Source organism: Artibeus jamaicensis, unplaced genomic scaffold, assembly GCF_021234435.1.
Source record: "Artibeus jamaicensis isolate MK-2021 breed Jamaican fruit bat unplaced genomic scaffold, CSHL_Jam_final contig_585, whole genome shotgun sequence".
In the NCBI taxonomy this organism is placed as follows: domain Eukaryota; kingdom Metazoa; phylum Chordata; class Mammalia; order Chiroptera; family Phyllostomidae; genus Artibeus; species Artibeus jamaicensis.
Window position 1 is genome coordinate 12,279,325 of NW_026521894.1, and position 26,971 is coordinate 12,306,295.

The following is a 26,971-nucleotide window of genomic DNA, read 5'->3' on the forward strand; positions in this document are numbered from 1 at the left end:
GTCCATTGGAGGTAACTGGGAGTTTGAATCCTAGTGGCTTTTTATTAGGTGGGCTGCGATAGTCCCTCATTGGCTGTGCCGTTGCCATGGCAGGAGAAAATCTTCATTCCTCCTGCTGGGGTAGTACTGTAGAATAGAAAACATCTTCCTTTTGGACATGCACAGTGCTTCTCTCCCCATCTGCGACAGCCAGGGATGAAGAGTAGAGCATTGAGAGCTACCCCTACAGGCCTTTCTTGGTTGAGATCTCCTTTATTAATTTGCACAGTAGAAAAAAGAAGAAAATAAAAATCATCTATCATCCATTGACAACAGTGTCAATATTTGTGTGACTGTTTTTAGTTCTGTTTCAGTCAGGCATCTCTACATTTTTCTAGCAAAATTGTACAGCATGGGACACAGTCATTAACAAACTTTTGATTTATGAGTTCATTTTATTTTAAGAATGCTAACTGTTATATCTATTACAAGTATGTTTGGTAGTTTGTCATTATGCTTTCAATCGTATTTTGGTATTTTTGGATTTGTATATTTTGTGTGTATGAGGCATATCATTTTTTATATTTTTGACTTTTGCATTCTTGCTTAGAAATCTCTTTCACACTTTGAATACATAACTATTTATCTGTATTTTCAAGTACTTTTAAGATTTTATTTTTACATACCTCCCCAATCCCTAATCTTTAATACCTTTCTCATATAAACCAAACTATGCATATGCAGCTATTTAAAAAGTGAAGTTCTCAGAATTGTATCTATGTTTTCATAACTACTCCAAATAGTAAAATGCAGAGAATGAGAGAGGAACTTTCATTTCAAAACTCCAAATAATGAGTTTCACTGCCAAAATATAATTACAAACTATTTTAATGTGAGAACATACACAGAGAATGTTATTACTTTAATGATGTAGATTAATTCTTGTTAATGTAATGCAGCGTGAGTTGCCTGTTGTGATAGAATGATATATATCATTATCTGGTGTGTTGGAAAGAGCAGGTGACTAAGAGATGCACAATAGTTTATTGAGTTGTAGTCCTGACTCTAGTAATAATTAGTTTGAGGATTCTAGAAATTCCATGAGGCATCTGAGCTTCAGTTTGCTCACCTCTAAAGGGACAGCATTAGACCCCTAGACAGCGTCAGTAAGTTATCCATGGCACCAAAGTGCAGAGCTTTCCTGCATGGAAATATATCAGTTCCTTCCTTTTAGGATGGAACATACTACAATTACAGTTCATGAGCAGGAGGTCAGGAAATCAAGGGCTGAATTTGTACCAATTTCTTGGAACAAGTTATCTCTTGGAAATAGTTCTCTCTCCTCAGAAAAATGTTCTTCTGTAACAAAGAACAGAAGTGTACCTTTTTAAGCTGCACTGTTTTTGATACATTTTAAATTATTATTCACTGCCCATTCACTTTTAGCAACTCTTAAGTAATGCTAAGGGCATTGTTCTGCTAAGAGCACCCACAAAAGAAAAAAAAGTTTGTCTTTCATTCATGCGGAGCTTGAAAAAGCAAGCGATCAACCCAGGTTGACATTACAAATATGTAACAAACAGTGTGACAGACACTGACTTATCAGAAAGGACTCCAGCTATAAACTGCTGCTTTGCCTGGACTGAGGGCCAGTGGCTGAACATCACCCCTGAATGTACTGAGAATCCTGAGTCATTGGAGCATAGCAGTTCCTCAAAGAATTAGAAATAGAACTACCGTGTAATCAGTGATCCCACTACTGGGTATCTATCCAAAAGAAAGAAAATTACTAGTTGTAAGAGAAATGTGCACCCCCATGTTTATATCAATGTATCAAGAAAATGGTACATGCATTACATATAATATACACAGTGGGATATCATTCAGCTGTGTGAGAGAAGGAAATCCTACCATTTGAACCCCATGGGTGGACTTTGAGGGAATTATGCGAGGTGAAATAAACCAGACACGGAAAGACAAAAACTGTATGACTCGCTTAGATGTGGAATCTAAAAAAATTAAAAATAAAAATAAAATAAAAAAGCCAAAAACTCATGGTTGCCAGGAGCTGGGGAGTGGAGGAAATGGGGAGGTGTTGGTTAAAGGTACAAACTTCCAGTTATACGATGGATATATTCTGGGAACCGAAGGTGCAGCAAGATGTCTGTAGCGAATAAGCCTGTATTATGTACTTGGAAGCTGCTAACAGTAGATCTTAAATGTTCTCACCAAACACACACATGCACGATTGTAGTTATGTGAGACTTCTTGTGGTAATTAATCATATATATTATTGTAGGGTTATATGTCATTATACACAATACTTACATATGTATATAAATTAATCACAGCATAGTCCTGGCTGGGCGGCTCAGTTGGATGCAGCGTCATCTCATACACCAAAGTCTGTAGGTTTGATTCCCTGCCGGGGCTCATACCTAAGTTGGAGGTTCCATCTCCAGGCTGCGTACAGGAGGCAACTGATCAGTGTTTCTCTGTCTCTGTCTCTCTCTCTCTCATTCCCTTTCTTCCTCCTTCCCTCCCTCTCCAAATCGATAAACATATCTTTGGGTGAGGATTAAAAAAGTATCATGGTGTGCACCTTATATTTATACAATGTTTTATCTCAGTTATTTATCAATAAAGCAAGGAGGGGGAGATAATCTGCCTGTTATGGAGAATGGGGACTCTCAGGCAAGAATAGAAGCATAGAGTAGGTTAACAGGCAATTGGGAGAATTTCCGGTATCTTGGGCTCGGGAGGTTGTCGTGAAAGAAACGAGAAATGATCACATTAAGGATGTGTTCCTTCCCATGACAAGGTTCTCTTTTCAGGGCTGAAATTTGGAGGTTCTGTGTTTTATTCTTAAAAGGGATATTTTTCTCTTTTTAAGTTCATTTTAAATTTCATGATAAATAATGACAAATTCTAAAATAACATAAAAAGTGTGATTTCTATTAAATGTCTAATGTTCCTGTTGCTAAAAGAAGATAAATTGATATTTTATCTGGATCTTAATGAAATTCTTTATTATTTACTCCTATTAAAGTTTCTGACCGGAATCTGATAGTTGAGATAGTAAAGACGCTAAAATTTCTTTGTGTAACATTTATCTAGATGCATGTGCATGAAAGGCCTTTTATATTTAAAATGCTTAATAATATTTTGTCATGTGTCTATGCAAGAAAATGGAATAAACTCAAGTCACAAGATTTAGTAAGTATAAACATAAAATCTAAACAACTAGGAATACTTTGAAAGATGTTATCATAGAACCTTCCACCAGTACTCTGCTTTATGTTTTTTCTGATTTTCTGTTAACCCTCTTTGAGGCACTGGTTCATCCAAGCTATAATGATGTGAAAGATGACCTCAGTTTGTACTGAAAAATGAGCTCTGATGGCCCTGGCTTCATCAGAGGTGACTGCATAACAGCACAGCATTTCTCTCTCTCTGAGAGTTGGTTTTCTAAACATTAAAATGAAGAGGCTGGACTAGAGAATTCCAAAAGTCTTTCCAGTTTCAAGATTTGAAGATTGTTCATCTCTGATTTTTATATAAGGTCATCATAATCCATTACTTGCTTTAATTGATGTTTCTGTGATGATGATTTGTAAATCCGTATCTCAAGTGCAAGTCTATAGTTAGGTCCATTCTCATGTAGCAAATGGCCTCCAAAACATCTCTATCTGGGTTTGCATAGGCACCTCAAACACACAGTGTCCAACATGACTCATTAACTTTTCCCAGTAACTAGCTTTATTTTCTGTATGTTTTCCCAAATGTTGTCTAGGTATCACTGTCTTTTTGGCTGAGACTTGTCCCTTACTTTCCTTATAGGTAACCTCTGCTTACTTATCTACTTATCGGAGTCTAAAGGCTCAGCTCATGAGTCACCTTCAAACGTGCAATTTTTCTAAGTCTACTTCCTCCCCAAGTAGAATTTTCTATCTTTCATGGCATTCTCACTAGTCCGGCATGAGATCACCCTCAGGAGTTTATTGCACCTTTTTATTTGCATGTTTACATTTTTAACTCATTAAGGGTAGGGATGGTTTCTTATTTCCTTGTGATTTTGTCCTCAGCTTAGAACATATCACATAGCAAGTGATTAACAAGTATTGAATCAATGAGTAAAAATGAAAATTCTATAATCTGACAATTGCTCATGTCTGTCTTATCCAGCACATGTCCTCCTACCAACAGTCTCTTCAAGACATAGAGCAGCTATTGTCCCTCTTACCCAGGTTCACCTGCTCACCTACTTAAGAGGACTTACAAAAATTCTGACCTTCATCTGCACACATCCATCTACTGTGGGAATGAATGCATTGTCCTTTCCACGTGCAATCTATCTTGCAAAGTGCAGAGACTACATTCTCCCTTTCTTTCCCAGCTTCCCAAGTTGAGATTAGAGTAACGATATCTAGCAAGTTTGCAATAGATGTTCATTCCTTCAACCCCATATTTGACTCAGTTCTCTCTTGGCAAACAACTAAAATTTTCTTCATCACAGGCACTTATATATAAACTAGTATCATCATGAGCAATTAACAAATGTACTTTAGCTTCTCAAAATGTGAATGAAATTTAATCTTGGTACTTAACTCTCATTCAGTAAGTATACTTGGGTAAATAAGTCGACGTATTTGAGTGGCTGGATTTTTCTCAGCAATATCTTAAAATACCTCTTACTCCCTGGTCTGGCTGGAGGAAATTACCCAAAGTAATTTATGTTAGCAGGATCAAGAAACCATGTATGACATATAAAAATGGTAGAATCAGTTTGCCTTCCCATTATAGTTTTTAACTTTATTTTTATTGTTTACATTATTACAGATGTCCCCATTTTTTCTCCCTTTGACCATCTCCACCCAGCCCGTGCCTCCTCCCCGCACCCCGGCCATCACCATACTGTTGTCTGTGTCTGTGAGTTATGAATATATGTGTATGTCCTTTGGCTAATCCCTTCAACTTCTGAACTTACTGGTGCTAAAGCAATCAACATGAAAGTCACAGGAAGTTGAGAGAGATTTGTCTTTTAAGAGAAGTTTCTCTAAGGTACATTAGTATCATATACTCTTTATGGCATCTCTGAGATAACTAACTTTCTCAGGTCTCCCCTTTCCTTCTCTCCTCTAGTGGGTTGTACTTTGTCACTCCCACAGTTGTTTTCTTCTCTTTCCATTCTCCCTGACATTTCTTGGGAGAGTCAGGAATAGCCCTTTTTCAGTTAATTTATATTTGAAAAGATCACTGATATTGTAGACTAGCTCAGCAGGCAGGATTGACCATGATGCAGAACCTAGTTCAAACCAAATAAATATTAACACTAATAATTAGTATTACTCTTTAAGTACTTTATTCAGTGCTAGTTATAATGAATGATTAATGGAGTCAATTGTCAAAAACACTTTGTAATTTAAGCACCAAATACCAGCCTTTTACGAATGAGGAAGAGAAGGGTTGGAAGAGAAGTTAAGGAGATTACCTGAGTTCACATAGCCAGTAGATGGCTGAGTTAAAACCTGAACTTGTCTGCACAATTTCCATTTCACCAGTGCATGTGAGTAAATGTGAATTCAGCTGTCCATGTCTTCAATGGGAAAAGTCCTTGAGGAGAGGTAGGACAAATGGTGACCTGTTCAGCAGGAACGTAGCCCTTGTTCCTGTTGTTGCTAAGATGGAAGGAGATTTAATGGCTGAGGCGCATGTAATGATTTGAAAGGAGGTGCGATTGACTCACATGGATGCTTTTTGCCTTCCAGGAAGACTTCCAACCCGAAGCAGCCTCAGAGACCAACTGGGAGTCGGTCACAAGCTCTATCTCAGTAAGTAATTTATTTGTCTGTTGCCAGTGAAAAATCTGATGAAGTAGCTAAGGTCACCCCAGAACAACATGAACCGCATCAAAACCTGTGGGTTGACCCAAAGCCAGATCTCAAGCGTGATGTGCTTTTCTCTTTCATTTGGATCACAGGGCGCCATGTCGGACGCCCTTTATTCCTCTTTCAGAAAGTTTTCAAGAAATGCCAGTACTCATTATGGGAACACAATATAGACAATAGCTTAAGTCTATTTACCAGTTTCAAAGCAAAACATTTCAACTAAAGAACTATCACATGTATCAATTGGTCCATGGCCCAAACTCAAGTGGGGAATTTTGAAATAGCTTTTTTGACTATTCCAGGGGAAGCTGTTAATCTTAGCATTTTTGAGGATCTTTTCAGATGTGAAAAATTCCAGTGTTTACAGTAAGATGACTTAAGTGCAAACCAGGCATGTGTTCTATTTGACTTGGAAGTAGAACATAACTCAAAGCTGAAACTGTAAAATGGTTCATGCCCCTATTTTTGCGCCAAATTTAGTAACTTCTCAGTATTCTGTTTACTTATCCACTTTGTACAGAAAAAAAACCAGAATTGTTTCCACCAATTCTATGGGTAGCACTTACATAGCCATAAAACAAAAGATAATAAATGCAGTTGTTCATTGAAAGGTCAAGAGCACAAAGAAAACTTGCCCATGGTTCTAAGGTGTGGGTCACTGTGGCTGAGTCAGTGGAGTTGAATTTTCTTTTCCAAAAGTGATTTTTCTTTTTCCAAAAATCTCTCTCTGTGGGATTTTTTTAATTCCCTCAGATGGCAGGATTTCCTCGGCTACGGGTTCTGTGAGGATTTAATTCACCTGATGTAGCCGTTGGACTAAAACAATGTGATCTGAGCCAAAGAGCAGTAAGGCCTCTGGTATTGATATTAAGAGTGGGGCTTTTTTTGGCTTTGACAGTTCAGAGCGCATGCTCAGAACCCAGCTAAGGGCAAGCAATCATTGTCAAGCAGGTGAAGATGAAAATAAGGCTAGAGAGACTGTGGAGCTGGGAGGCTAGGCGGGAGGCTTGGACAGTGAGCAGCCCGAGACTGGCAATTCAAGGCAGATGCCAGGGGCAGCTTTTACAACCAGGGCCTAGTGTGCTGTTCTGTCTCATGTCTCACACCCTGTTCCCCAAACCCAGTTTCCCCGCACTCACTTTCTCCTACAGGACATATTTTAAAAATGCTCCTCAATGACAGCAGTGTTAGCTTATGCTTTTACACATTTAGTTTTGTTTAAGAGGGACTATTCTGTCAGTGCCAGTGGTCATCAAATTGCTTACAGACCTTTGGACCTTGATTGGTTAAAAAGAGAAAACATTACCTTAGAGTGAGAATATAAGTATGGGTTTTGCTGTCTGTCACTCTCTGGTGCACATTATTTCTCAATAGGATACTTCAGTTAAGTTTCAGGAACACAAGTTTTCATTAAATTCCATTTTCCTGTAGTGATGAGAGATGTTTGCCTTTGGGGGATTTTATTTGTTTGGCAGTTTCTTTAAAGATATTTAGAAGTCATTTGAGGATGTGTGCTCTCTATTTCTTTGTGAATGGATCATGAATTTTTACAGAGATGTTTGAATCATGGCTCATTTATCTCCAGATTGTACAAGGGTTAGTGAAGTAAGTGCTTGGAAACTTATGTGGGGCTATATTCCATGGTAAAATACATAATCTCTTTCAGAACTTCAATGATGTTCGGTCCTGACAATGTTTTAATGTCATCTAGGATCACTGGCAAGCTACAGCACTTCAAAACATAAATATGCTTCCCAAGTGAATCTTCCACTCTGAAGTCAGCAGAGCCAGTTTTATGAATAATTATCTTTCCTTGACAGTAAATAAGTGTGTTGAATGCCAAAGTTTGTCAAGATATCTCCAGACTAGATTCAAACCCTGCTCACACAACTTGTAATACTAGACGACTTGTAAAGAGGCTAACCATGGTAGAATGGAAAAGATTATACAAATCTTGCAAGCAGGGAGTTCAGAATTTAATTACTCATCATCAGTTGTTGATATAGATATCGACATGGAACCAAGAAACTGGATGACTTAATTTTAATATTTCCATCTTGCCTATGTCTTTTTTAATGATTATAATGTAGATGAAGTGAAAATTATGATCTGCTGGTTTGGATTTGAAAAAAAGGTGAATGACCATCATTTACCAACTAATTGTTCTTATTTAGAAATAATACTATAGCATGATGTTTATGCGCATGTAATCACAACTGTGTTTATGTTTTTTCATATAGTTGCATGACTATTGTATTTCATAGCAATGGGCTTTTCTGAGTACACTGAGCTGTATGTCACTCTTAGGGGGTGTCCTATAACTCTCCATCAGTAACGGACCCCACTCTCACCGCGGATGCTCTGGACAGAACAGTCGCACAGTTCGATACTGTGGAAGATCTGCTCAAGCACTTCAGTCCTGAATCGTGGCAAGAAGATCTTGAAAATCTGTATTTGGACACCCCTCATTATCGAGGCAGGTCATACCATGACAGGAAGTCAAAAGGTAAGAAACAGAGCGTGGAAGGTTCTTCATCAGCATACAGGAGTATTAACAGTAATAACGATTAAGGTTTCAGCAATGCAATGCACTCAATTCACTTAAATCAGATGATTATTGTCAGTCCATTATCACATATCTTTTTCACAGCACCTTGATGTGAAGTTCTGTGTTTTTCCCAAACTCTGTTGTCTATCTGGGATGAAGAAAGGTTTCATTCAGTCAAAGATCTGCCATAGTTTGGAGCTAAAAAAGAACTTAAAAATTATTGGGATGAGCTTTGCATTTCTAGACAAGTAGGGCCTTATTAACCCCACTGTAAACAGGAGATAACCAAAGGTCTGGGGAAGTAAATAATTTCTCAAAGCCCGTGTGACTAGTTAGCAATGGAAAGGAAATGAGAATTGCAGTCTCCTGCATCAAATGGCAGAGCCTGTATAACAGTTTACTACTGTGCCTAAGGAATATCAGTTTAGCCCACAACTCAGTGTGGGTAGAGAGGCTCCTGGTAAAGTGATGGTTGAAAAACTCTTCATAGACTTCAACTCTACTCATTCAATTTCCATTCTATAATTTTCTCATGAGGACTTACCTTGTGCTTGGTGTCCTGGGTGGTTCATGGAATATAAACACCATAAAGAAGCAGGAAAGAAGTCCAGAATAGTTTGGAGATGTGTGAGGAATCACGTTCAATTGGAAGATTGAAGAAAGCATAATAAAGGAAGAATAGAGGAACACTCAGGCAGAGAAAAGATCAGTTGAAACAATAATACTTGAACCAAAAAAAAATATCTTAGTCTTCTATCTGAGTGGTATGATCTTCAGATGAGAGTGTTCATTTGAACATTTAACTCAAATTAATAGAGAACTGAATAAAACTATAATTTATAGTTAGTTACAACCTTGCTTTATTTGATAGGATTTGTTTATCAAAATTTTCCCTAAAAGTCTTATAAGACTGGCTTGAATCATAGATGTGAAGGCATTTAGCTAAAATATAGCTTGTTTCCTATACTCTGTAATATGAGGGGAACATTTAAGAACTGTAAACCTGGGGCTTCTGTAAAAGATAATATTTCCGTTGGTGAGCACAACCTAATAGAATATTTAGACTAGAATGACTAATTAGTTAACTCCTGCCTTAAGTCTGCTGCTCATGGTTTAGGTGATGATATAATATAAATATACAAATACATACATACACATACATAAAATGCATACCTTAGGAGGTACAAGACAGTCACTAATGTACCCTAAACTTACTGAGATATTTCATAGGTACAGACTCGACTCTCAAACTGAGTCTCCACAGGCCTCAGATTAGCTTCAGTTCAAGGGAGAAATTGCTTTCCTGTAAGGCATTGCTGTCTTTGCATTGCTGTTAGGTCAAATTAAAGGAAAGTAAAATATTCACAATGTTTTGAAAACCCCCAAAATACTACTTAATATGGTATTGGACAAAGAAATTATAAAATATGACTCTATTGTTAAGTATCTTAATCACTACAGTTATTCAAGGGGCAGCCCTTCTTGGCACCCATTCCTGGTGAAATATTAATATTTGAAAGTCACCTAAATTCATTACATTTGCCCCAGAAATTATATTAAGTTTGAGGCAGGGTGTCTGGGTTTAAATCCTAACCCTGCCGCTTACAACTTTTGTGATTTTTCAGCAAGTCATTGAAACTTTCTGAGCCTCCGTCTTCTCACTGGCAACGTGTGTTTGAAAACGCCTGTTTCCAGGTACCCTGAGTGGTGCCGCTGAGAGAACACGGCAGGCAGTGGTCATTTAAGAAGCGTCAGCTAAATACAGAGGCGTAGAATGCTGAAATATGTTTGTGTCACTGCCCTGATGGAGCCTTTCTTGTCCCCTGTCCTCTCTTTGTGAATCCAGCCACCTCAAAGTGCTGAGTGCTGGGAAGCCGCAGCACTTCCACGTCCTACTACTGCGTTATTATTATACCTTAAAGGGGATGCGAGATCCTACGACTTAAGGATATCAACTCTGGCTTAATATTAAATTACACGAGGAACTTATAAAAACCACAAATGCTTAGTCCCTTCTCAAACACACGGACTCAGAGTCCCCGAGGAAAGGGCTGGGTGGAGTATTGATCATGAGAGACAGCCCAGGGGAGGGCCACTGTTTTAGGATTGTTCATCATAATAGCTCCAGCACTTGACACAGTCTCTGACATGTTTTAGATGCTCAGTTAATATTTATGGAACTGGTGATATTAATAGTCCAGCATGAGCATATTTCTAGTTTATAGAAACCCACCCCATAGACTAAGGAGTATGGCTTCATTAAGAATACCTTTGGAAAAAAAAACTCATGGATGTGGACAACAGTGTGGTGACTTCTGGAAGTATAAGGGGACTAAATGCTAATGGAAAAAATACATAATAAAGATTAAATTAAAAATAGATTTAAAAATAAGAATGCTTTTGGTTGCTGAAATAACCTTGTAAGAGCATTCAAGGTGACATTATACCTTTTCTGAAAGAGTAAACCTTTCTTTCCCCTGTTGGCCGAGATTCCATTTCTTTTCTTTTTTTTTTTATTTTGTTATTTATCAAGTACAGTTTTCTATTTCTCCCATCCCAGCCCAACCTGCTCCGTGCTCCCCACTTCCCTCCCATTTCCACCCTCCTTAGTTCTTGTCCCTGTGTCCTTCATACTTGTTCCTCCAAATCCCTCTCCTTTTTTCCCCTTAAATTCCCTCTCCTCTCTCCTCTGGTCACTGTCCCCTTGTTCTCTATTTCAGTGTCTTTGTTTTTATTCTGCTTGCTTGTTTGTTTTGTTGTTTAGCTTCCTGTTAAAGGTGAGATTATATGGTATTTATCTTTCAACACCTGGCCTATTTCACTCAGCATAATGCTTTCCAGTTCCATCCATATTGTTGCAAAGGGTAGTAGCTCCTTCTTTCTCTCTGCTGCATAGAATTCCATTGTGTATATGTACCACAATTTTTTGATCCATTCATTTACTGGTGGGCACTTGGTTGCTTCCAACTCTTGGCTATTGTAAATTGTGCTGCTATAAACATTGTGGTGCATAGGTTCTTTGATATTGATGTTTTAGGATTCTTGGGATATAATTCTAGCAGTGGAATTGCTGGTCAAAAGGAAGGTCGATTTTTATTTTTCTGAGAAAATTCCATACTGTTTTCCATAATGGTTGTACCAGTCTGCAATCCCACCAACAGTGAACTAAGGACCCCTTTTCCCCACAACCTCTCCAACATTTGTTGTTTGTTGTTTCCCCACAACCTCTCCAACATTTGTTGTTTGTTGTTTTGTTTATGATAGCCATCCTGACCGGTGTAAAGTGGTATGAGATTCCGTTTCTTAATCTCTTGTTTAAAATAGTCCGGAGGCAGATCCGTACCATCTTGTTGAGCACCGGCGGGCCGCCACAGTCTCTGCACTTGTGTGAATGTGCTGACTTCATTGTTTATCGTCCCGCTGACGCCGAACCACCTGCACATATCACAAAAGCAAAAGATGTCAGGTTTAATATTTCAGCTGCTATTTTCAGCTTTTAAAAATTAAAAAAAACAAAGTCACCATTTGTATCCTGTGGTATAAGAAAGGGGACAGTGAATAAAGAGTGAACATGTAAAAATAGTTCTGAATAATGCAGGCCCATTATTCGTTAAGTGTCAAATAAAATGTGAACTTCATGGGATCCATGGAATTATTATTCTGATGATAAAAGGTTTTCTATCATCAGAATAATAATTTTAATGACATTTTACAGAGCAAACATCAGTTATGAATATCTACTAAACATTCCTCTGATTTGTCCACACGGACCAAAAGTGACGTTTTTCTTGATACCAAAGAGCAATTCCAAGATGACCCTTCACTATCAAAGGCTCAAACACAGAGTTTTATAAACTCTAAAATAAAACACAGACACTGGGTGAAGAACCTATGAATGAGGTAGAAATAGTTAATATTTGAAATTATACTTTATGCTTTGCTTCTGTTGTGTATTTGAAGGAACACAGGTGACAGTGAGTGCTTAGTTCTCTTCAAGAAAACAGTTCAAAATAGAAAAAAGGACAATAAGAATTCAGGGAAAGAGGAAAAGAGCAGATACCATTATCAACTACTGAAACCGGAAAGTCAGCACAGGTCTAATCTTTTAAAAATCACAGGGAATAAATAAACTCTATCTTGTCTATAAGAATCTGGACTGATGATAATATATCAAATTAATATATTCAACTTTCAGTTTTCTAGGAGGGAATGGAGAAAAGGGTAGTAGGGATATTTGAAATCTATTGATAACTGTAGTTCCAAAACACATTTTTACCAACAATTTCAACCTCATGTTTTCAACCCCTAGCTCCTCAAAAGTGTTCATTTTTTTAATGTATCAAGTTCAGGTTTTTTTAATTCTGACAATGGTATCACATGTTAATATTACCACAGATTTTCATATAATTAGCTAAAAAAAATCATAGGGATGTTCTACAAGCTATTATAATTACCCTCTGAATCATTTTGTGACCACTGAAGTTTAACTGAAACTATTCTATGATTGCTTTAAAACACATACCTTTAAACTTAAGGACAGTCTTTACATATTGAAGTTCATAGCATGAAATTTGACATTTCTAAATTAAATCATTGACATTAAGCTCTACTAGACTGGGCATTCCTTGAGAGCAATTTATAGAGATTAACAATGTGAAATGTGTTCTTTTACTTTTATCCTTTTATCCAGAATGATAGTGTGTTTAGCATAAAAAAATCTAATACATGCAATAATAGCAAGGGGAAAATTGTTTTCACAGTTTCAATGTGGTGATGCAATTTTGAAGATAATTGTTGAGGCAGTCCATATGAACAGTTTTAAACTATAATTATGCTTAAAAAATGAGTTGCCATTTTTGATGCACATGCCAAAATTTATATACACTCCCCTTTAAAAAATCAGTATCTTAGTACATTGAGTGGAGCAAATATATTGATATTTTCATTCCAAATTATGAAGTTTGAAATATATAATTTTTATAGATTCTAAATGTTTAGATACTATGACTCTGAGAAACTTATGTCTGAGAATCTAATGCCAATTATGTGATTTGTCTCTAAGATATAAAACACTTGACTTTTTAATTTGCAAACTATTTACAGCTAGATAACTGACATAAAAAACTGAGGGTTAAATGAAATTAATAAGTTGTGGAACAAAATGTTTGAAATGGTTCTGAGTTTTCTTAGGATAGAATACCTTTTACTGTTAAATTAGTCATTTATGGAAGTTTCTTTACCATGACCCTGCACGCTAACCTCAAGGATACAAGTTTTTTACAGTGAGTTAGAAGGTGATAACTTCAGGGTATATGCACATATTTTAGAAACAAGTTGAAGTCTCCACAAGTCAAATGCTCACAATTTTATCTGCCTATTTGCGATCTGGGTAAGAATTTGCAAAAAGCCCTTGACTGGCACTAGCAATGGATCAGTCAGCCTTGAGATATCATTCTTCTGTAACTATCTATCTGTAAATTAAACACACTGATGTACTAGGCACATAAATCAGAATGGATTTATTTTTCTAATTTTTCATGTTGAATGAGAGTTAGCTTGAGTTTTCTGAACCATGTGGTAATCACCAAGTAAAAGCTTTCTTTATCAATATTAAAATTGTTTACCATAAATTAGAAATAGAGTTAGTGAAGGAGTGCTGTAGTGGGTAGAGCATGGGCTTTGTATTTGTGTAAACCTGAGATAAAATTTTAACTCAAATGCTAAGACTAGTGGCCTTAAAGAAGTCGCTTACATATCCTGAGCATCTGTTTTCTGCAAAGTTAAGTGTCTCTTGTTATAACCACTTTGCAAAGTTGTGTTAGAATTAATAACAGCAGAGTGTATAACACCTAGTGGACCCTCAACAAATGAAAACCACTACTATTACTTGAATATGAAAATCTGCACAGAAGATACTTCTGTGAACTCCTCTGATCTCTTCTCTGGAAGGCTCTAAGATAATCAGGAATCTGGAAAACCTCCTACAGAGTGCACAAATATTGTCAGATTTAAGTATCTTTATAATCAGTACACTCAATAAAAGTTTACAAAATGAGTGCCAAGTACTAAACTTTTCTATGATACTATTTACCCAGAAACATTCTGGCACCGTTTTGCTGCTGGATGTTTCCTTTACAAATCTTTTCTTTTTAGAGTGTAGGCACTGTTTACAACTAATACGATTTATAAGTATCTAGATTCCCCACTCACTATGTTCTAAACACCATACTGTTTATCGTGTCGCATGTGTCTACCAGGGCACACACACGAAATGGTTGAAGAAAAGCTCAGTGAAGGAACAAGGGTCCCCTCCCCCTCCCAGCCCAGCCCCTGCTCTTCCCCTAGTTGGGGTTGTCCATCACTGTGTGTATCCTAACCTCACTGTCATTATTCACATGATTCCTCCCATCTAGGCACATGATCCCAATGCAAATTGATGAGAAAAAACCCATTCAGTGGTGGAAAGCCATAGGGAAATGATAATGTCTGCCTGGGCAAAGGTGCCTTTCCCATAACAATCACTCTTGTTAGAGATGAATGGGTTTGACTTGGGCATCCTGTGCCCCTTTTTCTGTGAGGTATTGGGGAACCCCTCTAGCATCCTTCTTCTCATGACCCCAACAGACTCAAGGAGAAAGCCCACCCTTCCTAAAACACATGCCCCTGCTGAAACTGCTGGTGCTGGGAGATCTGGCTCATTAAGTGTCTTTACTTGCAAAGGACTGTGCTAAGTCCCATGACATTAAACTGAACACACATGACTGTTGCCTTCTGACAGTTGGACTGAGGTGGGCATGACCTTTCTTTTCTTAGTGATCACCAACTGCAGAATGTCAGCTGTTTGTGTGATTCTATTCTTATCCTTACCTCATTGATCTGTTTACTCATTTCAACAATAAGGTAGGATATATCTACTGAGAGCTAGGATTTGGACCTATCCTTCAAACGCTCAGCTCAGTCAGTCTAATAAATTCCCTGGTAGGAGAGTATTCTTATTCCCTTTTTATATGGTAAAAGAAACAAATTCAGAAATTTTCCCTAACATCTACAAAGTATAGAGAGCCTTGACATTTATCTGGGTTTGTTGGCTGCAAAGCCCACGCTATGGGAAATTCATGGTGTTTAAGGTTCAGAGATTTGTAGTCTAGTAAATAAGAGAACACGAGATATTTGAGATCTCCTTGATTCTTCTCCTCTCCTTACTTGTGTTCTCACTTTTCATTTCATAGATAAATGTATTTCATATATCTCCCCAGGTCACGAGCTCCTAGAGTTCCTAGAATGGTCTTATGATGGTGTGAGCTGCTTTTGTGCTCAATTAAATGCTTGCAGATATTCTTGCGCTCGTCCATCTATTTTTCAGCACATATTTGTCAAGTGCCAACTATTTGTCCAGTGACTTTAGACAAGTCACTTAACTCCTACATCGCACTTATGACTATCAAATGGGGAATGGTAGTGTCTAAGGTGGGTTATGAGGGTTCAATAATACTGGATTTTGTGAAGGAGCCTCACACAATACCAGGCACATAGTAGGCACACAGTACATTTTCATTCACTCATTGCTTAACAGTGTTTTTAAACCCTGAAAATTAGGAATTGTCTGATTGGGAACTTTTTGATACAATTTAGGTTGATTTCTATAAGTACAAGTGGTAAATGTTTCCAGTCTTTAGAAATTAAACCAACAAATGCAGTCATGGAATTCAAGATTTTAAGTTTAAAATACTTTGACATTCCCTCATTAAAAGTTAAAAGATCATTATTCTTTCCATATTTACTTGTACTTCTAAATTGGGGTTGAAAGGTGAAAACAGCTTTCACAATTATGTGCTGATTTATGGAAAAGGAAATTGGAAAATTATAGTGAGGTTGTAATGTCCATAAAGATGAAGACTCCTCCTGAGGAATTTATGAACCTTGAGAGAGGCTAAGATCCCCTAGTTGCTTGCCCTCTCACCCCTACCTAAAGCATTATAAATCTAGTGTTGTAACATCAAAGTGAAATTTTTAGCACTTTACATGACAGATTATGACATTATTTTCCACTTGGCAAAGGATATATTCCTGAGCGGCTTTTGGTATGTGTGAGGGACCAGCCTTCCTGGTGCCATCCTCCATCCTGTGTGGCACTTCTAGATCCCATGGGCTTTGGTGCAGTTATCTTCATGCACCATAGTTCTAGAACCCTAGTTTCTCAATTCTAATCTAACAGCAGCGGTAGCTTGATTTATTCAGATAATAGTTATTCAGCACCTATTCTTGCAAAGAAAATATGGATTGCTTACTAGGGCTATAAATGGCTGTGACTTTCTCTAATTTAGACTTTAAGTTTCTGGGTATTCACTCAGAGTCACAAAAGAAAATACCTATTTTCTTTAGCTATTTAAAGCAAATCAGAAACACTTGTCCAGGGATTCATAATGACTTCGGGTTTTTTTTATTGGTTTTAATTGGTTATTTCAAATATTCTGAAATAGCCCATGTCCTTAGACTAAAAAGATGTGTTTTTTTTCAGCAGTACCCTGCTTCTAATTGTTGAAACCAAATGGTTTCAAAAGAGATGGACTTAAATAACCTATATTTTGTCCTTCCTCTAGGGGCAGAGCACTGGGAAAGAGAGGATAAAAAGATAATGAACTCTGTTTCTTAGAAGCTTATGTTTTAGTAGAGGAGAAGCATCTAAACAAAAAGAACAAAATGAAAATCATGAATAGACAAAAGACCCCTCAGTTTAGTTGAAAAGATGAAACATGTTATATTGCTTCATGTCAAAGAAAAAATAGGCTCACTAACATTTGCCTGGTTCATTAGGCAGAACATGGTGCACTGTTAAGGTAGAATCTGACAGATGGCGATGTGTGCACAGGAGCACGTGCTTGGGTATATGTAATTGACAACATCTTGAAAATGACAGGTCAGTGCCTGTCAGCACACCTAGGAAGCCAGGTCACCGAGACAGCATGTGTTCTCGAGGGGGAAGGTTCCCACCTGGCTCATGGAAGCTGCTCTTTGCGTCCTTCTTCAAATCTTCAGACTGGGGCTCATAAGTGCAAGAAGCTTGAAAAAGCCTGGATTTAAACTCTGGCTCCACCACTGACTGTGTAACATTGGGACCACGTTCTTAACCTTCTGAAATCTCAATTCTCTCAACTGTAAAAATAATGGCAATAATAGTATGTAATTCATAAATTTGTGGGAATTTCATGCAGTCATCTGTGTGCAGAACTTTTCATGTTCCTGGTACATAAGAATATAAATTGCCAGGATCAAAAACACCAGGTGGACTCTCCTTTAGCCTTAATAGACTAGAAACTGAACAATGATGTGCTTTCTCCAATACGCCTTTGCTTTACATATTCCCACCACCCAGTGCTCAGAGCCTGTAACGCTAATAGCAGCCCCAAGAACTTCTGTGACTGGGCTGTGCTTTGAGGCCAGGGCTGCTGATAGAAGGGGGCTCCCGTGGCACTGTGTAGGGGGATTCCTTGAGGATAGTGAAGCCTTTGCAGCCTTTTCAACAAATATGTTGTCAGTGCACAGCCCTGAAAACTTAACTGATATCAGAGAGCCATAGAAAGGCAAGAAGACTCCAATTTTAAAAAAAACAGCTAAAGAGGAATTATAACATTATGTACACCTGGGTGAACTAGGGAAATCAATGGGCCTTTGAATTAAATATGGAACATTCTTGCTGCCTTACAATGTCCTTCCATGGTGACTGAAGCAGGAAAGGAAAGGGCAGCCCTTCTCCCTGAACTTGTACCTCTTGGCCTTCCTCCCTCCCACCAGTTTCACGCCAGAGCCCAACTTCTGGCCCAAAGTACCATCGGAAGCCTTAACTGCAGCTCAACCCTTTGCCTGGCTCCTTGCTCTGCTGCATTGCTAATCAGTCTTCCTTGAATGGAAACTCAATATCCCCTGCAGAAAGTCTGCAATCTTGCTTTGAAGCTATTTGCATCCAGTCAGAAGAACCTTTTAGTTCTAGTTCTAAATTGAGCATCCCTGTGGTTTCAATCCCCTGATAAGCAAGGCAGCTGGATTCCATAGCAGTCACACTGGGCCACAGTTCTTAGTCACATTAGAGAATTGATGCATAAAACTGACAGCATGGTAAATTTCTTCATGGTGGGGAGGAACCAGAAGTAACCCATGCTAGTCAGTAAACTGGTGATACAGTGCACAGAACTGGGTTTTAAGGCAAGTAAGATGTACATACTTTATCACGGTGTATTGAGGGCACTTTGGTGTTTAGCTACATTCCCATAAGGGAAGCAACTGTAATTTGGCTTGGATATATTCTGGAGATAAGGATGTAGCCATTCACCACCGAAGTCCTAGTACAACAGTCTACATACAGAAAGGCTTGATACAGCACAGGGGCGGGGTGCCCTTCCTTCAGCTATTGGGAACCTGTCATTCCCCCATTCCACTGCTGTGACAAAAACTATAAAGCAAAAAGAGAAAAGGGTTTCAATTTCAGTTTTCCCATTTACTCTTCACTTTGAGTAAGTAATAGCCACCTCAAAAGGGTGGAGAGTCAGGAAATGTAGTCATAGGTGTAAGGTGCCTAGCAGAAGACTGAACTAAAGAGAGACACTGCACCATTATTTTCTACGTATCCCTTGCTGCCTTCCTGCACATCACAACCTCTTCTTAATAATTGCACCTCTTTACTCTGCAGTGCTAGACAAAAATACATTCCCATTACCACAAGTGGCAGACTTGGCCCTCTGCATCAGCCCTGTCCACAGGCCAGCAACAGTATTTATCTCAGGGTGACACTGGTAATGGATGGTCGCTGCACTTCTTAATCCATTTATGTAATCCTTCTTGCTTTGCTTGCAGTTATCTGCAGGGCTTTAGCAGCAATAAAATATTTCCTTTCCCAAGACAGAGTTCACTCAATTTAAATCTGGATTGATTATAGCTAAAATGTATGACATCTTTACAAAGGAAGAAAAAACAGCAATAAATTATGCACAGTAACTATTTAGCATTTATTCAGCCCCTACAGTGTCCTGGGCTCAGCATATAATTGGTGGGGAGAAACACTTGCCCTTGAGAATCAAGGCATAGTCACTCATATGGAAAGGGACTCAGAGCAGGGCACCAATCCAATTGCCAGCTCTTCCTTTTTCAAGGCTTCCTGCAGCTATCTGGCCGGTTTTTCAGTTGACTTCACAGGGTTAAGTGGACTCTTCACCCACTAGTGACTTCTTTTCTTTCAGTTTCCCTCAGATACATTCTACTGACAGCATCCTTAGCCTTTGACCTCTGCCCCAAAGAGCACTATTTACTGATCCTCAAGCAGTTTTCGTTTACGACTAAGACACTTGTTGGAGTTAAAGTTTGGGGCCAGCCTGATACTATCTGCCTGACATTTGTGGGATTCCTCCTGCAGTGACCTGTGGTGACAAGGGAAGCACACTAGGAAATGGTGTGGAACCTGTGCGGACCAGGGACTCTCTCCAACTGCATGCATCTGAGAACATAGTCATGCATGTGCTCATCAGTCAGAGGGTTTGGATGTCAACTGGATGGATGATTAAATTTTGAGACCACTAATTAAAATGTAACTTACATACTATAATAATATAAATGTAATTCCTATACATACTTATGACTAAAATTTGAAAATTTAGAGTGATTGTCTTCATTCACAGAAGTCCCAGTTAAACATGCTCCAGAACAATCATTTACAGAGATGAACAGCCCAAAGAAAGTGATAAAGAAAAATGGCCTGCATTTTTTTCTTTTAATTTTTGACTATTTGACTTTAAAAGGAAAATATGCAGGAACAATGAAAATCAATCAAAATAAATAATAATAAATAGCATTCATTGAGCCTCATGCACACTATATTCAGTCCTTCAAATATTGCTGTGAAATAGGTAGTTGTACTATCTACATTTCATAGGTGAAGCAGAGGCTCATGGTGTCAAGTAACTTTCTAACTAAAAGGAGGTGTAGCCGTGGTGTGAGTGTCTTTACAGCAGAGCCAGGAATTTAACCACTGGGCATACTGCCATCTAGGACCCAAAGCACAAATATGTATCATATTCAAAACCCAAAATATGCCATTTTCTTTAATGTTTTGGTTGACCTTTGAGTTAAAATGAGCTAAAACCTTTTTCTTCCTCACATTTTCTTGTAAAATTTCATTGCCATTTAAATATATTAGAACAATTGTCCCTAATGTGTCCCTCATGTGATTCAAATTAGATTTAAGTAATATCAAGAAGAAATTTCTTAAGAAGGCAATTATTTTACATTGCTGATCATTTCTATTTTTAACCTCAGAACATTTTTTGCCTTAAAAAAAGTTGCAAGGAAATTTGAGCCAATATGTAGACTTAGTCATGTTTTTTAGGGTTTTTGGTCTTTAGTTTTTGCTGATGGTTATTATTACTTTTTTGAAGGGCAGACAGGATCAAATGAAAAATTAGACTTTCCACCTCTGGTTTAGAATAGTAATTCTACTCTATTGAGAATCCGAAGGACGCATTCAATCCTCAGATTAAGATTGTTGTCAGAGAATCTTCCCACCCATTTCCCAAAACACAGGCTGAGTGTTTTGCTTACAGTTGTGCACGTGCTTACACAGTGTGTGTGTTTCTTACAGTTGACCTGGACAGGCTCAATGATGATGTCAAGCGTTACAGTTGCACTCCCAGGAATTACTCGGTAAACATACGAGAGGAGCTGAAGCTGACCAATGCAGTATTCTTTCCACGCTGTCTCCTTGTGCAGCGCTGTGGAGGAAACTGTGGCTGTGGGACTGTCAGCTGGAAGTCCTGCAAGTGCAATTCGGGGAAAACTGTGAAAAAGTATCATGAGGTATGTTGTTCTCAAAGGTCTTTGTTGTAGTGCTGCATTTAGCAGTTTCTGCTGCAGACGGCATGTAATCCACAGGGAGCTGGAAGGTAGCACCATTGCATAGGGTTGTTAGGCTGTTCACTGCACAGGAGCATCCGGCCAGGGGAGTGATGGGGAGCTGAAATTATACCTGCACTAAATTTGTCAAGCTGACTGGGGAGGATCTAAGTCCATCCTAAAGAAGGGACTTCCTTTTCTAATCCATGTAGGTTGGCACAGCCTTGTTAGAACACATATACAATCAAATGTGTGATGAAGTAATTTCAGAGCTGACTTGGCTCCTTATAGAAAGAGCATGGCTGCAAAATGGAAGTTTCTTTAAGAAAAAGCTAAGAGCCAAACTTTAATGCAATCATGTCATCGAAAAAGTAAACAGAGTAAAGATAGCAAATGATTTCACAGAAAATATACATTGTCAGAGACTTTTTCATTCCATAAATATGAACACATTTTTTTACAAACACTGATTTTTTTCTAAATACTCTTGAGTGTTACCTGGGAAATCAGCTCTGAAATTATGTAAAAATAATTTAAAAATAAGTAAAAGAAATAAGAAAAACAAAAATTTAGGAAGAGAACAGTAACCTTTAATAATAATTATAATAACAAGCACTCATGAGCACTTAGCATGTATCAGATACTATTGTTAGTCATCATCAACTCACTTAGCACTTTCTCAATACTGCTATAAAGGGGGAAGGGGATGCTATTTTTATTCTCTTTTTATAGGTGAGTAACTGAGGCCTAAGAGGACCAGTAAGTTGGCCGGTATGGCATGGTTGATAAACCACAGAGCCAGGACCTACTCTCTGATCAACTGGTCCTAGAGTTTGTGTTCTCATCACTAGTCATACTGTGCTCTCTCTTTTAAAATACATAGCATTTTGTTGAGCATTAAAGAGTAGACATGGGGGAGTTAGAGCTGCCCCTGACAGTGACGGCAGCTTTATTGCTTCCTGACTGTGGGAGCACATGAAAGTCACTGAAGTCTAGAGACTCAGTTTTCACACATGTGCAATGGGACTAGGAACATATATCAGATAGTACCTTATAGGGTGGCTCTGGGGATCAAGTAATACATTGAATAGGAAATGTGTTTTTCAAGATATGAAACATCAAGCAGAAAATGCTTAAAAATATAACTGAAATGTGAAGTAAACATTATTTTTAGGAATCGTTGTTAAGTTGCTTTTTATCAGTTATCTACCAAAACAATAAAAAAAGGATAGTGCTCCCTGAATAAAATCTCCAGCTTTGTAAAATGGTTTAGTTATCTTGAAAACAGTAACACAATAGTAAGTTGGGAGGTAACTGAGCATAATGAAAATGCATACGTCATAACTGGTATTTTCCACTTGAGAAAGGCAGGAAGCCAGGGGCACTGACCATGCTCACCTTACACAGAGGAAACACATTATTTTAGACCTACGTAGAACATACTCTCTTAGTCACAAGAGTTTCTTACTCCACCCTCACAGTTTTCAAAGGTGGGGAAAAAAGCCTTCTATCCAGAGAATGCTACCATCTGTGTTCATTGTGTTTTATATTTGTATTACCCAGTGAACTCTAGGTTGGATGTTGTCCTTGCCTTCAAGAACCTGAATATTGTTATGTTTAGTTATAACCTGAAGGTCAGTGCAGAAAGCAGTAATCGGGTTAGAGTTAAAATAATGTAGGAGGTGACAAGAACTCTCTCCCTAGTCATAACTGTGAGAGAAAACATTCAAGTTCAGTTTTTGATGTTTTGCAGAGTGTTTTATTTTCCTCAGGGCTTTCTTATCAGGTACAAGTTACAGCTTGACTTTTTAAATTTTTTATTGCGGAAATGGCAGAGTTAAAGGTACACTCAAAAGGACCCTCGCCTCCCAGACAGGGTCCTTTTCTTAGTTCCTTTCTTGTCTCTGTACACAATAGCTGTTACCTATAAATTCCTGTAAACAATTGGTCTCTGGAAGGGGAAGCCCTTGATCTCTTTGTTCAGTCACACCAACGGGTCTAAAACGTTGGCATCTTTTGAAACTGCTGTCTAAAGCATCTCTTGGAAACGTGTCATAATATTTTTACTTCGAGAAGTCTGCAGAGCTCTTTATATACAAAATCCCTCTGCCAAGTGCTGAACAAAGGAACATGAGAGCAGCACTCACTCACTCGGTAACTGCGTACCTGGAAAAACAAGCCTGTCGTATTTCCCCTACAGTCCTAAAGTACCCTTGGAGTCTGTCACAGTGACCCCTCTGCTGAGTGCCCCAAGGAAAAGAGCTGAAGGCTTGGTTCCTTTCCAGAAACCAGGACCGCTTGAGCTAGGCTAATCAGGGAGAAATCCTCACCCTCTACTCTATAGTTTTACGTCTGTATTCTCAACTCAGAGAAATGAAAATGCAGGCTCCTCAGCTCCTGGTTATAACTGATGAGATGTGAAATGAGTTTCTATGAGAGATGAGCACCCTTAAGGGTGATGAGAACTCATCACATAAGCAGGCCTGTGTGACTCTCCACAAATACTTTAACGCTCAGCATTTAAGGAATAAAAATGAGAAATTATAAAGCTCCTAATGAAGCTAATGTCATTGCTTTTTTCACAGGTTGTGCTATTTCTCCTAGCATTAGTCACTGTGCAATAGATTGGTAGCATCTTTATTATTTTCTGTTCTCAAAGGTTTGTAGGAATTCTATTAAATTATTTTTTCTTTTTCCTAACAACCATCCTGTGACTCTTGGAGTATATAGAATATAGAAAATAGGTTGGGTAGTGATATTTTAAATAGGGAAGTTTCCGGGGACATGTTATGCAGACAGAGGATGTTATATATCTGTTCTTATCTTCCCTTGATAATGAATGAAGAAGGGGTATGCTATTCCCTAGAAATATGGTGACCTCTTTCATCAATATTTACTGTTTTCCATCATTTGGTCTCCTCTGTCCATTCAATCAACAGCTAAAAATTTGGGAAGCAGCAGAGAGAGAAGGATAGCAATTAACTTTCATTTTTTTCCTCTCTCATGATTTTGCCACAAAGCTGATATAACCCCCTACACTAGTAGAACATTCTGCAGTGATGGGCTGTTTCACATCTCCATGGTCCAATATGGTAATCACTAGCAGCAGCTGGTTGGTTATGTTGCCGTTGAAATATATGTAGCGTCCATAAGAAACTGAATTTTTAATTTTATTTACTGTTAACTAACTTTAATGTAAGTAACTACATATGGCTAATAGCAACCATATTGAACACACAAGTCTGTTTCTGATACATTTACAACATCTAGAATCATGTTTGTCTCTGCACAGAGCTTAAAAATGACGTTAGAGGATTGTTTTTATTTTAAAGAAGAATTTTATATTAAAAAGTGCTTCCTATTAATTTGAGTTAGTGATATTGACAGATATTTATAAATGAAACAAAAGATCAATTAAAGGTAATAAACTGTTGAGTTTCAGACTTGGAATAAAATAATAGTACTCTTATTTTTTACATGCTTTAACAGTCATTAGTTTTGTTATTTAGCTAAATTTGTAAATTGAGACCAAGAAGACAGAAAATTTTTTTTCACAGTTTCTACTCTATGGTAAAAACAATGGAATTTGGGGTTATGATATAACTGACTAATAATGAAAGTCTAGAAAATCTCTTTTCTATTTTTTTCCTGGAATGTCATTTTCAGAGCTTGTATAGAATCTTCTGATTCCTTCTTTCCTTTTCTCCTTTCTCTTTCTCCCTCTTTGAGTGAAACCAGGAGAGAGCTCTTTTTCAGGCTGTTTCTCTGTTTTCCTAGAGACAGGGCGATGGAGTGAAAAGTTGTGTGACTAAAAGAGAAAAGATGTAGGTAGATTCTGGTGCCAGCTATGCTGCATGGGAGGCAACCTAGGGCCAGCGGAGTAAAACCTCCCAGGGCCTGAGGTTTCCTCTCCTTGAACGTTCCGTTCTGAGTTCCCAGGCAGCCCTGAAATTGCATGATATCCATCAACTGTTGCACCCTTGCCTAGCCCCAGAATTTCATCTTACTGAAATTATGTAAGGACTATAAGCAAATTGATGGTTGAGGTGCTAAGTCAATGCAAAAGAATTAAGATACGGTCTGGAACAGTTAGTGTTATAGAAAGGATGATTTACTCATTAATAATAGCACCTGTACTCCTTACCTCCCGGGGATACTGTGTGAATAAAAGCATCTGTAGACTCTAAAGCACAAAGCAGATGTGAGTAGGATTTTCTGAGAGCATTTTCTGGCTTTCTCAGTTCTGACTTCTCTTCCCAAGTGAATATGCTCCGCTGAAGTACGGCAACATGTGCACACTTATTCCCTTCCAGATCTAGCTTCACATCAGAGCTTCCTGCCAAAGATTAGCAGACCTGTCCTGGGTCATCATATACCTCAGGTAAATGATGCCCACCTGTGTCATGAATGGTTCTCAGGGCTAAGGCCATGCTCTGAAATTTTGTGCCCAGTTAGGTTTCCATTATATTTCCTGCAATGGGTAGGCTGGACATGTAGTCACTAATTCTCTAAGACACTCAAAGTCATTTGGCTATTTCGTTTTGTAAAGGTAAGGACTGCACCCAAATATACCCTATAATAATGCCAGGGTGCTCACAGAAAACTTATATTAAAAGTAAATATCCACAGATGATGTCAAGATTGCATTTTCAAAATTCATGAGTGTTTTAGAGATCCTCACTATAAACCCAGTCTTCAATCACCTTCAAACTTAATTTGTCAGCCAAACGTCACTGAACTTTTCATCATTTGTGTATTTTTTTAGTCAAATGCTATGTCTTATGACGTGGTATCAGTTCTTCTATCATCAGCAGGGCTCAGCCTCTGCTGCAACTACAGCTCACGAGCCGGGCAGTTAGTCGGGTAGAAAATAATGTTATCCCTTCTCAAAGTATTTCTGCTGATAGTCACTTGGATTTTAGAAAAATTGAACACCAGCCCTTAAAAATCTTCACTCTGTGCACATTTTTCATATAGTCTAAAGCATAAGGAAGTCAAAATGGAAGCCAAAATATGACGTGCTTTTTTATTTTTACTTCTATTTTTTATAATATATTTTATTAATTATGCCATTATAGTTGTCCCCTTCCCCTTTCATTCCCCTCCACCCTGCACACCCCCTCCCACCCACATTTTCCCCCTTCAGTTCATGTTCATGTATCATAAGTTCTACATTTCCCACACTACTCTTGCCCTCCCCCCGTTTATTTTCTCCCCTTTCTGTCTATACTACTTATTTTCTGTACCTTCTCCCCCCTTCTCCTCCTCCCACTCCCCTGTTGCTAACCCTCCATGTGATCTCCATTTCTGTGGTTCTGGTCCTGTTCTAGTTGTTTGCTTAGTTTGCTTTTTACTTTTCATGTGGTTGTTAATAACTGTGAGTTTGCTATCCTTTCACTGTTCGTCTTTTTAATTTTCTTTTTCTTGGATAAGTCCCTTTAACATTTCATATAATAAGGGCTTGGTGATAATGAACTCCTTTAACTTGACCTTATCTGAGAAGCACTTTATCTGTCCTTCCATTCTAAATGAAAACTTTGCTGGATAGAGCAATCTTGGATGTAGGTCCTTGCATTTCATGACTTGGAATACTTCTCCCCAGCCCCTTCTTGCCTGCAAGGTCTCTTTTGAGAAATCTTCTGACAGTCTGATGGGAACTCCTTTGTAGGTGACTATCCTC

General features: G+C 38.2%; 1 protein-coding gene across 2 annotated transcripts in view; it reads left to right on the forward strand.

The window, feature by feature from the left end:
- The window catches only part of PDGFD (platelet derived growth factor D), a 244,052-nt gene that overhangs the window by 208,374 nt on the left and 8,707 nt on the right, over nt 1-26,971 (forward strand). For both annotated transcript variants that reach the window (XM_037141664.2, XM_037141665.2), the window contains exons 4-6: nt 5,748-5,810; nt 8,175-8,373; nt 21,041-21,255. In XM_037141664.2, coding sequence (XP_036997559.2) covers nt 5,748-5,810; nt 8,175-8,373; nt 21,041-21,255 — 477 coding nt within the window. The remainder of the gene's footprint in view (nt 1-5,747; nt 5,811-8,174; nt 8,374-21,040; nt 21,256-26,971) is intronic.